The sequence below is a fragment of the Lissotriton vulgaris genome, unplaced genomic scaffold, assembly GCF_964263255.1.
Source record: "Lissotriton vulgaris unplaced genomic scaffold, aLisVul1.2 SCAFFOLD_1408, whole genome shotgun sequence".
Classification (NCBI taxonomy): Eukaryota; Metazoa; Chordata; class Amphibia; order Caudata; family Salamandridae; genus Lissotriton; species Lissotriton vulgaris.
This window is the reverse complement of record NW_028255291.1, coordinates 529,824-542,266: the sequence shown is the minus strand read 5'-3', so window position 1 is coordinate 542,266 and position 12,443 is coordinate 529,824. Positions and strand designations below refer to the sequence as shown.

At 41.5% G+C, this 12,443-nt stretch overlaps 1 protein-coding gene across 1 annotated transcript; it reads right to left on the bottom strand.

Moving 5' to 3' along the window:
- Positions 1-9,181: 9,181 nt before the first annotated feature.
- On the bottom strand, positions 9,182-12,440 carry LOC147659180 (uncharacterized; the record flags this gene model as incomplete). Its single annotated transcript, XM_086951919.1, has 7 exons — positions 9,182-9,917; positions 10,002-10,253; positions 10,591-10,926; positions 11,011-11,317; positions 11,654-11,737; positions 11,822-12,236; positions 12,294-12,440. Coding segments are annotated over 7 exons (2,277 nt in total), but the record flags the coding sequence as incomplete, so codon positions are not given.
- Between the last annotated feature and the right edge of the window lie 3 nt (positions 12,441-12,443).

The window sequence follows — 12,443 nt, the reverse complement described above, 5'->3', positions numbered from 1 at the left end:
AATTGTCAGAACACCAAAGATGGATGTTGCCAGATGCGCACGTGCTTGCAGTGGTTATTATGGCACATGGTTTGCCTCACATCATTGTGAAAGGGATTTGTAAGTTGTTGGCTCCAGTATGGCAGAATGCTGGAATTCCCAAATGTGCGGAGAAAGTGGTCAAGAATTGCATGGTGTGTTTAATGTATAATCCTGGCAAGGGAACCCCAACTCCAGCTGGTCACTTTGCTCCTCCGACGTATCCGTTCGAGGTTTTGCAATTGGATTTCATCCACATGGAAAGGTGCAATAATTTAAAGTATGTCCTTGTAGTTGTTTGCGCCTTTTCTAGATGGGTAGAAGCATACCCCCTAAAAGATAATACTGCCTCGTCCACTGCTAAAGTCCTGGTCAAAGAATATTTCCCTAGGTTTGGGTTGCCAAGGATGGTATGGAGTGATAACGGAAGGTAATTCGTGGGGAAGGTGATGAAGAGAGTGTGTGAAGGGTTGGAAATTCACCAGAAATTCCACACTGCGAATCATCCCCAATCAGCTGGTTTAGTTGAGTGCTATAATGGCATGTTAAAGTTAAAGCTGGCTAAGATTCAAGCGAGCACTGGTCTTCAATGGCCTGATGCTTTACCATTGGCACTTTTGTCGACTAGAACTACAGTACGTTCCCGGATAGGCCTTAGTCCGTATGAGATTGTCTTTGGCCGTCCGTCAAACGTTTGGGGAGTGCCGAGGCCAACGAAGTTTAGTGACATCGAATACCCTATGCTAGTGGACTACTTGTATGACTTGACGACTAAATTGCGTGTCTTACATCAACAGGTTCATGATAAATTGCCGCCAGCTTCTGCGGACCCAGGTCACATCCTCAATCCCGGTGACTGGGTCCTGGTGAAATATTTTCAGCGGACTAAGAATGATCAGCCCCCCTGGAATGGACCGTACCAAGTCCTGCTATCTACGAGGACTTCAGTAAAGGTTTTCGGGAAGAAAAACTGGATCCACGGTGTACATTGTAAGAGGGTGCCGTTGCCTCTGCCGTACGACCAGTGGGTCCGAGAAGGTATTGCAGATTCAGAGACTGAAAGGGTGCCGAAGTTTGCATCGTTTAGCGACGCTGAGTTGGTGTGGAGAGGTTCCTACAAAGGAGATGACGATGTCCTTCAAGAAGCTGTGCCTGTGTCTCAAAGATTAGACACTACTGAACCTGAACTGTAGTTTCAGCCTCAAACGAGGCCTGGAAAAGAGCGTTATAATCTACGTCCTAGAAACAATGGACTAATAAAATAAATGAATTCCTTTTTTTTTGATTTTTGGAACTGAACTCTCTCAGGAACTGAACTCTCTCAGCCAAGAAACTTTTTTGGTATATTTTTGTGAACCACCATCCGGGTTCAGCTGTAGGGTCACGGTGTAAAGACTAGAGAGTGCAAGCCGAAGACGCAAGGTCGACGGTTCTGGTTGGTCTAAGGGAGTTCCCTGGGCTGACAGAAGCATTCCTTAGCAGAAGAAAACCAACCGCCGTGAACAGCATCGGTTAGAGCAGTGTTTCCCAAACTGTGGTCCGCGGACCCCCAGGGGTCCGTGACACATTCCCAGGTGGTCCGTAGGCAACAGTTTTAAAAGCACAGAAACATTTCTTGTATAATTAGCAGCCTTCCAGCAACAATAAAAGTGTCAAGAGAATGCCAGTGATTAATGTACCTGCTGGAGCTGAGGAGAGTTTTGTTCAGTGGCAGCTTTGATTGAACTAATGTAGCACAGAGGGTTAATGTGCCTACTGCAAAGAACGTGTATCATGCATCTTAAAAAGCTGTATTTTATGTGCATAGGTTCGTGGTTACTGCTTTTGTCACAGAAATTCTTTTGTTACTGTGCACTTCATAAGTGACAATCATAATCTAGCATATGGACCTATAAACTGTCATCAAAGAGCTGCTTGCAAACTGCATGGTACCAGTTATTAACATATATTTTTTCCCATTCATTATCCTGATGCTGATAAAAATATTTATTTGTGTGTAAATGCATTTTTAATGTTAAAGTCAGTGCTAGCCACTGTGTTATGCTCTGAATCCGGAGTTTGTGCTTTTCCAGATAAGCACTCTTTAAACATTTTATATACACACTGATTTACATGTATGATTCAATGTCTCTATATGTGTGTGATGTAAAGTGCTCTGACATCCTACAATGGTATGAGAGATGCTATAAAACAAATGAAATACATGTGACAGAGGGGCTATTACTTCAATATAAAATACCAAGTGCCAGATGTACGATCTGTTTTGATATGCGCGAACGGGTTCGCAAACCCGTTTATACATGCAAAAACCTATTGAGCCACGTACATAGCCTATTTTGCAAACTGAAGTACTGGGTTTTTAAGAACCCAGCGGTGCCAGGGACACACCCTATGACTTCAAGTCCTTTCTGTTTCAGACTACAGAAACACAGCGACTTCTTGGTGAAGTCAAAGATCGAATTTATTGGCTGCAGCCAGTAACAGCTGTCCTAGAAGTACCACACAGTGTATATTCTCAGGAGACTGCTCAATCTTACAAAGCCATCCTTCTCCTTTTATACAAAATATTATGCTTTAGGCAAACATTCCTTATTTTACAGTTAACCGTTCACATATTTCCACTACAAAGAAAAAGCAGAGTCATGATGACAAGCCCATATTTCAGTTTGTCCAGCCCACAATCAATTACCCGGCAAGGTCCAGTATTTTCATCAGATATCGACGGACCCCCAATAAAAACGGGCACCTCCTCCTCGTAAAGCAAGTCATAAAGAAAGAAACAGGGACAGGTGTGTGTAAGATTAGGCATGGTTCGTGTACGATGAAAGGTTTATGACATGTTGTGCCTTGATACTAATCTCATTCGACCACTGGGAAAGGAACTGGCCGAACAGGTTTGGCTTCAGGCAGTGGAGTCAGCTTGCCCAGGTCACAGAGGAGTCAGCAAAGGTGTATGTGTCCTTCAGACTCGTGGTTGGCCTTAGTCATTGGCCTATGTGAGGGCAATCACAAAATGGCTGGCGCTCACAAAATGGACCCCGAGGGTTCAGGACGGAAACTCTGATTTAGTGGTGATCTCATCACTCGAACACACCGAAAATGCTCGTATATAGTATACTCGTCATTCTCGGTCTGCTGATACCAAAATCGTCATGATACGACGATGTTTATAACACGGGTCCAGAATTTTAAGTACCACAAAGTCGCAATTTGTTTGCGACTCGCTAAATAGGTTTTGCAACTTGCTGTTTGGAAGGGGCATTCCCTTCCAAATAGAGAGTCTCAAAACCATGTACAAATGTTTTGCGGTTGCAAAACAGTTGCAATTACCACCTACTTCAAGTAGATGGTAATGCATTCGAAAATGGGAAGGGGTCCCCAGGGGACCCCTCCCCCTTTGCAAATGCATGCAAAATTATTTTTTAAGGGCAGGCAGAGGACCCAGGGACCTCTGCCTGCCCTTAGAAAATGAAACGAAAAAGTTTCATTTTATTTTTTATTTTAAATGCATGGTAAACAGGCTGCATTTTTTTTTAAACTGCTTTATTTAAAAGCAGTCCGAGACATGGTGGCCTGCAGAGCCCAGCAGGCCACCATCCCTGGGAGGGCTGGCATTCCCAATGGGCTCGCAGATTGCGAGAGGCTCATTAATATTAATGAACCTCGCAATTTACGACCCCATTGGGAATCCCAAACAGTGTTAAACACACTGTTGTACATTTCATTTAGCGACTCGCAATTTGCCACTCGCAATGTGTCGCCAATTGCGAGGCGCTAAATGAAATGGTCGTATATCTGGCCCCAAAATCCTTAGTACCTTGAGTATTTGTTTTGTGTGCACACATGTGTATTTTTTTCGAATGACTGTTTTAATTTTGAAATTTAACTCATACACATTGCTTGGGGGTCCCCGGCTTCCAGTGGTGACTCAATGGGGGTCCTCAGGAGTCAAAAGTTTGGGAACCACTGAGTTAGAGGATGGAGTTTTTTGAGATTGAGAGAGCCGTTGAGAAAATGAACTTTAAGAAGAAACTGTGTAAAATTATGCACGGCAAATGTTTTCTGATCACATGTCTTTTGATGTTTTTTAGCATGACGTTAGCTTTGGTGGGTTGGTTTGTATTTTCTCTTCAACTGATTTCTGCACCCATTTTTCAACCTACGACTTTACCTGCTACTACTTCTTTGCATTCTTTCCATACTTTACCTGAACACGAACAGATTAGAAGGTCAGAATTTGTAAATAACTCATTCATACAGTTATTGCATCAACATCAGTTGGTGGTGAACATCACTAATTGCTGGGTGTGTCGTCTTATGCCGCATACTACGGATAGAGGTGTTCCCTATTTGATTTTACCGATCAGTCAGAACGGGTCTTTGTGGGCTTTTCAGACTATGTTCCTTTATGCCCTTGAGGTTTATGCTCCACGTTTTGGAAGAGAGAACACGAGTAACCAAGCTTTGGTGAAAGGAGTTTTAAACATGAGTAGAGAGATCGATACTTATAGAACTATTCCCAGAGATGAGTTAATGGCATATGTTGGTTGGAATGCAACCAGATATAGTATTAGTCTGGGTGAGAAGCAGAGACGAAAAAGGTCACCTCCGATTTGGATATTACCCCATCGTGGTCATTTTTGTCTGCAAGGGAAAGGCAAGAATCCGAGAGCTCAGTTAGGGAAGATTGTTTGTACTCAGACGTATGTCTTTGAGTCCCAAACTTCCCCACCATTTTTAGCAGCTAAGGGCACGTATTTTGTCTGCTATGATAGAGCATATACATGGTTGCCCCCTGATTTTTCGGGAACATGTAATGTTGCATTTTTGTTGCCTCCTACGTATACTGCTGCTGTAGATTACCACAGAACGAGAGTTGTTAGGGGTGTCTTCAGTGAGGAAGATACTACGGGACAAGAAGTGGGACACTTTTTCAAGGGTTTCCTACCATTTTGGGGACCTATGGCAAACAGTAGAAATATACGGTAATTGACAAGAGTGGTTGAATCCACCATAAATGAAACTGCTGGTGCCCTTAGTAATCTGACCGCTGAGCTTCAAGCAGATCGCCTTATGACATTACAGAATTGAATGGTTTTAGATGTCATACTTGCAGATCGAGGTGGGGTATGTAAAGTGATCCAATCGAGTTGCTGCGTTTTCATACCAGACAATGCTCCTACAGTATACCAGGCCATTTCTAAGTTAAATAAGATCTCTGAGTCTATAAATGTGGATAAAGGAGATTGGTCGTTGATTGGATGGTTTTGGGAACTGTTATCGACTTGGGGATGGAAGATTCTGATGATCATTGGGATGGCTTTAGCGATTCTTTTTCTGTTCTGTCTTTGTGTGCAGTGCGCTCCTGCTATATGTGGCCTCTGTGCTACTACGTGTGCAAGGAGACCTGTCCCAAGAGAGGTACTAAGTGATAGGATTATGCTCCAGCAACATCTTGATGATCTGATGAATATAGACCTGGACTCAGATTGACGTGAGTTTAGATTATTGCCTATGTAAGGGCAAAAGGAGGGTCTGAGGTTCCGTGAATTCTGAACCCGTTTCATAAAGGTGATGGTTTCGTTACGAATTTGATATTAGCGAACCGTAACTAGTTAGTGCGGCAAGTATGAGTGTTTTCATCACGTTAGACCGATGGATTCACTACGTATTTAGGGATTTCGTTCTGAACCCTTGGGTTCCATTTTGTGTATGGCAGCCATTTTGTGGTTGCCCTCACATAGGCCGATGACTGTGGCTGAACTAGTCTTTTTAAGGACATGTACACCTTAGCTCCAGTTCGTGCCGACTCCTGTTTGACCTGAGTGAACTGACCCTGTTGCCTGAAGCTGACCTTGTTAAACCAGTTCCTGCCCTCTAGCTGATCAAGGTTAAGGATCAGAGCACAGGACATCGTAAAGTTTTATTGCACACAAATATGCCTTATCCTACTCTCACCTGTTTCTGCTCCTTTCTTTATGGTCTATTTATGATTGGGTTGTGGCCTTTTTTATTATGGGTTCGTTCAACCTGTCTAAAGAAGAATGTTGGGTTTGACCGATGATTGATCATGGGCTGGGCAACTGAAAAGTGGGTTTTACTGTCATGCGATACCTTTGGTGTGAATACATGTGATTGGACAGTTTGTAAATATTAGGTATTTGTCTGGAATGTGATTTTTGGCATAAAAAGGGACGACTTGCTGTGTAAAATTGAGCAGTCTCCTGAGAACTCATACCGTGATGATTTCTAGGACTTCTGTTACTGGCTGCAGCCAATAAATTTGATCTTTGACGCCACCAAGAAGTTTCTGTGTCTCTGTATTCTAAGACAGGTGGAACCCGAAGACTTTGGGCATGCCCCTGGCGCCGCTGGGTATTAAATAACCCGGTTCTTCAGAAGTACTGGTGTGAATATGTGCACAAAATGAGGACATTTTAACACAATTCCATACACAGATTTGAGCTGGTTAACTGTGTGATGACAGCGATCCTTGTGCCAATCATCCACACTCGAGCTCATTAGGTAAAAAGACAATCATCAGTACAGACTACGTACTTATCCCTACCTTGTCTCAGTGCAGGAGGGCTTTCAGTTCCATTATATAAAATTATACATTTAAATTTAAGCTTCCATAGGACTATGGAATGATTATTCCCCGGAGGAACCCACAGAAAACAACAAAAACAGATTTCAATATACACTTCAAAAATAGGAATCATTCAAGCCACCATTCATTCATCAGACGTACCACCACAAACAACAATAACAATATACTTTTAAATGAATACTGGAATAGAATTATTCACAGTAAAGCCATCTACAATTAATATTCTCTAAAAGAGATCTAATTATACAATTCTTGGAACCCTTTTTGTAATTTTTGGCTTATTGAAAGTTCTACGCGTTTCAAACTCGTGTTATTTTGGAGTTATCATCAGGACCGTTTGAATAGTGGCTTGAATGATTAATATTTTTGAAGTGTATATTGAAATCTGTTTTTGTTGTTTTCTGTTTATGTAAATATGAATGTATTTCTTTGTGTACATAAGGTCTTAAAAATGTGAATTTGGCAAACTAAGATACCAAAATAAAGGAAATATATAAATAAAATATAAAACAAATAAAAGAAGTGATAATACACACGAAACATGGTGCTTTAGTTCATATGTTTTGAAAAAATAGTTTAGGCTAAGTCAATAGCGGCACGTGCATCTCTTTTGTTCATTTTAGACACCTTCTGACAGCAATCACACTGTCAAGACAGGACCTCCTTCTAATGTCACCTGTGCCAGACTCTCTGCTGAGGACAGTCACACTTTCGAGATAGGACCTCCTTCTAATGTCAGCTCTGCCAGACCACCTGCTGACAGCAGTCACACTGTCGAGACAGGACCTCCTTCTAATGCCACTTCTGCCAGACCACCTGCCGACAGCAGTCACACTGTCGAGATAGAACCCCCATCTGTTGCCACCTCTGCTAGACTCCCTGCTGGCAGCACAAATTATCTTGAGTTTGGGGCTCAATATAATTTCTTTACAATCAGCAGTAAAATGTCAAAATCCAAATAATTTTTTATTCTATTACATATCTTAAAAACGTGCCTTTCTTTTTAATATGTAAAACTTAGTCATTATTGTGTACATTTTATAGCACCGTGATTGGTTCTACCTTAATATTATTTTTTATACAATCAATCTTTTTTTTCATTTCTTTTGTGGAACAATCATGTCAAAATTCGGCTCCATTAGTCATCAAAAAATCTTCGTCCAAGAATGTAAAATGGTGATTTTGCCTAATTATCACACAACATGCGGCTCAGTGACTTTTATAAATGATTCCTCACTCTCCTGAAGAGAAGCGCTCACCCTGTCTATCACACAGCATGCAGGTTGGAGACTTTCATTGATAATCTGTATTTGCTGAACAGACACCGTGTGCTCGGCCTGGATATGGGCCTGACTATCTCACAGCTGCAGCTCTGTGACCTTCATTATTGTTCCTGCACTCTTCTGAAGTGTGCTCGGCCTGGCTATCACTCAGCTGCAGCTCTGTGACCTTCATTATTGATGCTGCACTCTTCTGAAGTGAAGTACTCAGCCTAGCTATCACACAGCTGCAGCTCTGCGACCTTCAGTGTTGATCCTGCACTCTTCTGGAGTGTGCTCGGCCTGACTATCACACAGCTGCAGCCCTGTGACCTTTATTATTGATCCTGCACTCTTCTGAAGTGAAGTACTCAGCCTAGCTATCACACAGCTGCAGCTCTGCGACCTTCAGTGTTGATCCTGCACTCTTCTGGAGTGTGCTCAGCCTGGCTGTCTTACAGCTGCAGCTCTGTGACCTTCGTTACTGATCCTGCACTCTTCTGAAGTGAAGTACGCGGCCTGGCTATCACATAGTTGTAGCTCTGTGACCTTTATTATTGATCCTGCACTCTTCTGAAGTGTGCTCGGCCGAGCTGTCACACAGTTGTAGCTCTGTGACCTTCATTATTGATCCTGCACTCTTCTGAAAAGAGGCTGACATCTTTGTAGCTCTGAGAGTTGACAAAAGATCTTCACACATTTACTTCAATGACATGGCTTTTCCTGTGTGTGTTCGCTGATCAGTACTTAATATTGAATATTCATAAAACCTACATCAACATTCACTGCACTTGAAGGATTCCTGTGCGTGTTTTCTGATGCTGTTTTAGACCTGATATATATATATGTATATATATCCATTGTCACATTCCTTGCACTTGAATGGTTTTCCAGTGTGTATTCGCTGATATGTTCTTAATATTGATGATTCACTGAAACTACTTCTACATTCTCTGCAATGGTATGGTTTTTCCCCTGTGTGTGTTCTCTGATGGTGCTTTCGGCCTGATAATCGACAAAAGCTCTTCAGACATTCATTGCACTTGAATGGTTTTTCCCAGGTGTGCGTTTGCTGATGAATCCTTAATGTTGAAGATTCACTAAAACTACTTCCAGATTCACTGAACTTGAATGATTTTCCCCTGTATGCGTTCTCTGATGCTGTTTTATGTCTGATAATCGAACAAACCTCTTCATACATTCACTGCACTGGTATGGTTTTTCCCCGGTGTGTGTTTTCTGATGCTGTTTTAGGTGTGATGATTGACAAAAGCTCTTCACACATTCACTGCACTTAAATGGTTGTTTCCCCTGTGGGTGTTCGCTGATGAATCCTTAATGTTGAAGATTGACTAAAACTACTTTCACATTCACTGCACTTGAATGTTTTTTCCCATGTGTGTGTTCGCTGATGAATCCTTAATGTTGAAGATTCACTAAAACTACTTTCACATTCACTGCACTGGAATGGTTTTCCCCCTGTGTGTGTTCTCTGATGCCGTTTTAGGCTTGATAAATTTATAAAGCTCTTCCCACATCCATTGCACTTGAATGGGTTTTCCCCAGTGTGTGTTCTCTGATGCCTTTTTAGGTCTGAAAATTGAATAAACCTCTTCTCGCATTCACTGCACTGGTATGGTTTTTCCCCGGTGTGTGTTTTCTGATGCAGTTTTAGGTGTGATGATTGACAAAAGCTCTTCACACATTCACTGCACTTAAATGGTTTTTCCCCTGTGTGTGTTCGCCGATGTTTTCTTAATGTTGACATTTCACTAAATCTACTTCCACATTCACTGCACTGGAATTGTTTTTCCCCTGTGTGTATTCGCTGATGTTTCCTTAATGTTGAAGATTGACTAAAACTACTTCCACATTCACTGCACTGGAATTGTTTTTCCCCTGTGTGTGTTCGCTGATGTTTCCTTAATGTTGAAGATTCACTAAAACTACTTCCACATTCACTGCACTGGAATTGTTTTTCCCCTGTGTGTGTTCGCTGATGAATCCTTAATGTTGAATATCGACTAAAGCTACTTTCACATTCACTGCACTTGAATGGTTTTTCCCCTGTGTGTGTTCGCTGATGATTCCTTAATGTTGCCAAATCACTAAACCTTCTTCCACATTCACTGCACTTGAATGGTTTTTCCCCTGTGTGTGTTCTCTGATGCTGTTTTAGGCTTGATAAATATATAAAGCTCTTCCCACATTCATTGCAATTGAATGGTTTTTCCCCAGTGTGTGTTCTCTGATGCCTTTTTAGGTCTGATAATAGAATAAACCTCTTCTCACATTCACTGCACTGGTGTGGTTTTTCCCCGGTGTGTGTTTTCTGATGCTGTTTTAGGTGTGATGATTGACAAAAGCTCTTCACACATTCACTGCACTTAAATGGTTGTTTCCCCTGTGGGTGTTCGCTGATGAATCCTTAATGTTGAAGATTGACTAAAACTACTTTCACATTCACTGCACTTGAATGTTTTTTCCCATGTGTGTGTTCGCTGATGAATCCTTAATGTTGAAGATTCACTAAAACTACTTTCACATTCACTGCACTGGAATGGTTTTCCCCCTGTGTGTGTTCTCTGATGCCGTTTTAGGCTTGATAAATTTATAAAGCTCTTCCCACATCCATTGCACTTGAATGGGTTTTCCCCAGTGTGTGTTCTCTGATGCCTTTTTAGGTCTGAAAATTGAATAAACCTCTTCTCGCATTCACTGCACTGGTATGGTTTTTCCCCGGTGTGTGTTTTCTGATGCAGTTTTAGGTGTGATGATTGACAAAAGCTCTTCACACATTCACTGCACTTAAATGGTTTTTCCCCTGTGTGTGTACGCCGATGTTTTCTTAATGTTGACATTTCACTAAATCTACTTCCACATTCACTGCACTGGAATTGTTTTTCCCCTGTGTGTGTTCGCTGATGTTTCCTTAATGTTGAAGATTCACTAAAACTACTTCCACATTCACTGCACTGGAATTGTTTTTCCCCTGTGTGTGTTCGCTGATGAATCCTTAATGTTGAATATCGACTAAAGCTAATTTCACATTCACTGCACTTGAATGGTTTTTCCCCTGTGTGTGTTCGCTGATGATTCCTTAATGTTGCCAAATCACTAAACCTTCTTCCACATTCACTGCACTTGAATGGTTTTTCCCCTGTGTGTGTTCTCTGATGCTGTTTTAGGCTTGATAAATATATAAAGCTCTTCCCACATTCATTGCAATTGAATGGTTTTTCCCCAGTGTGTGTTCTCTGATGCCTTTTTAGGTCTGATAATAGAATAAACCTCTTCTCACATTCACTGCACTGGTGTGGTTTTTCCCCGGTGTGTGTTTTCTGATGCTGTTTTAGGTGTGATGATTGAGAGAAGCTCTTCACACATTCACTGCACTTAAATGGTTTTTCCCCTGTATGTGTTCGCTGATGTTTTCTTAATGTTGACAAATCACTAAAACTACTTCCACATTCACTGCACTGGAATAGCTTTTCCCCTGTGTGTGACCGCTGATGTTTCCTTAATGTTGAAGATTGACTAAAACTACTTTCACATTCATTGCAATTGAATGGTTTTTCCCCTGTGTGTGTTCGCAGATGTTTCCTTAATGTTGATGAATCACTAAAACTTCTTTCACATTCACTGCACTGCAATGGTTTTTCCCCAGTGTGTATTCGCAGATGCTGTTTTAGGTGTGATAATCGATTAAACCTCTTCACACATTCAGTGCAATTATATATTTTTTCTCCTGTGTGTATTCGCTGATGCTGTTTTAGGTGTGATAATTGACTAAAGCTCTTCAAACATTCACTGCACTTGAATGGTTTTTCCCCTGTATGTGTTCGCTGATGTTTTCTTAATGTTGACAAATCACTAAAACTACTTCCACATTCACTGCACTGGAATAGCTTTTCCCCTGTGTGTGTTCGCTGATGAATCCTTAATGTTGAAGATTGACTAAAACTACTTCCACATTCACTGCACTGGAATGGCTTTTCCCCTGTGTGTGTTCGCAGATGTTTCCTTAATGTTGATGAATCACTAAAACTTCTTTCACATTCACTGCACTGGAATGGTTTTTCCCCAGTGTGTATTCGCAGATGCTGTTTTAGGTGTGATAATCGATTAAACCTCTTCACACATTCAGTGCAATTATATGGTTTTTCCCCTGTGTGTGTTCGCTGATGATTCCTTAATGCTGAAGAGCAACTAAACCTACTGTCACATTCATTGGAATGATATGGTTTTTCCCCTGTGTGTGTTCGTTGATGTCTTTGTAGGCCTGATAACTGGATAACGCTCTTTACACATTCAGGGCATTTGAATCGTTTTTTCCCTGTGTGTGTTTGCTGATGGTGTTTTAATATTGATGACAAACTAAAGCTCTCACTGCATGTGTCTGAGACTTCTCTCTTGGTTAGCGTCTCTGGGTCTGGTATATACTTGTTTACATCCATTGACTGTACTTCCTGAAGGGCCAACATGACTGATAAAGCACTTGTATTATTCTTGCATTCTCTGTATGTATTGTATTTTGCACGTTTGCTTTCCAATTA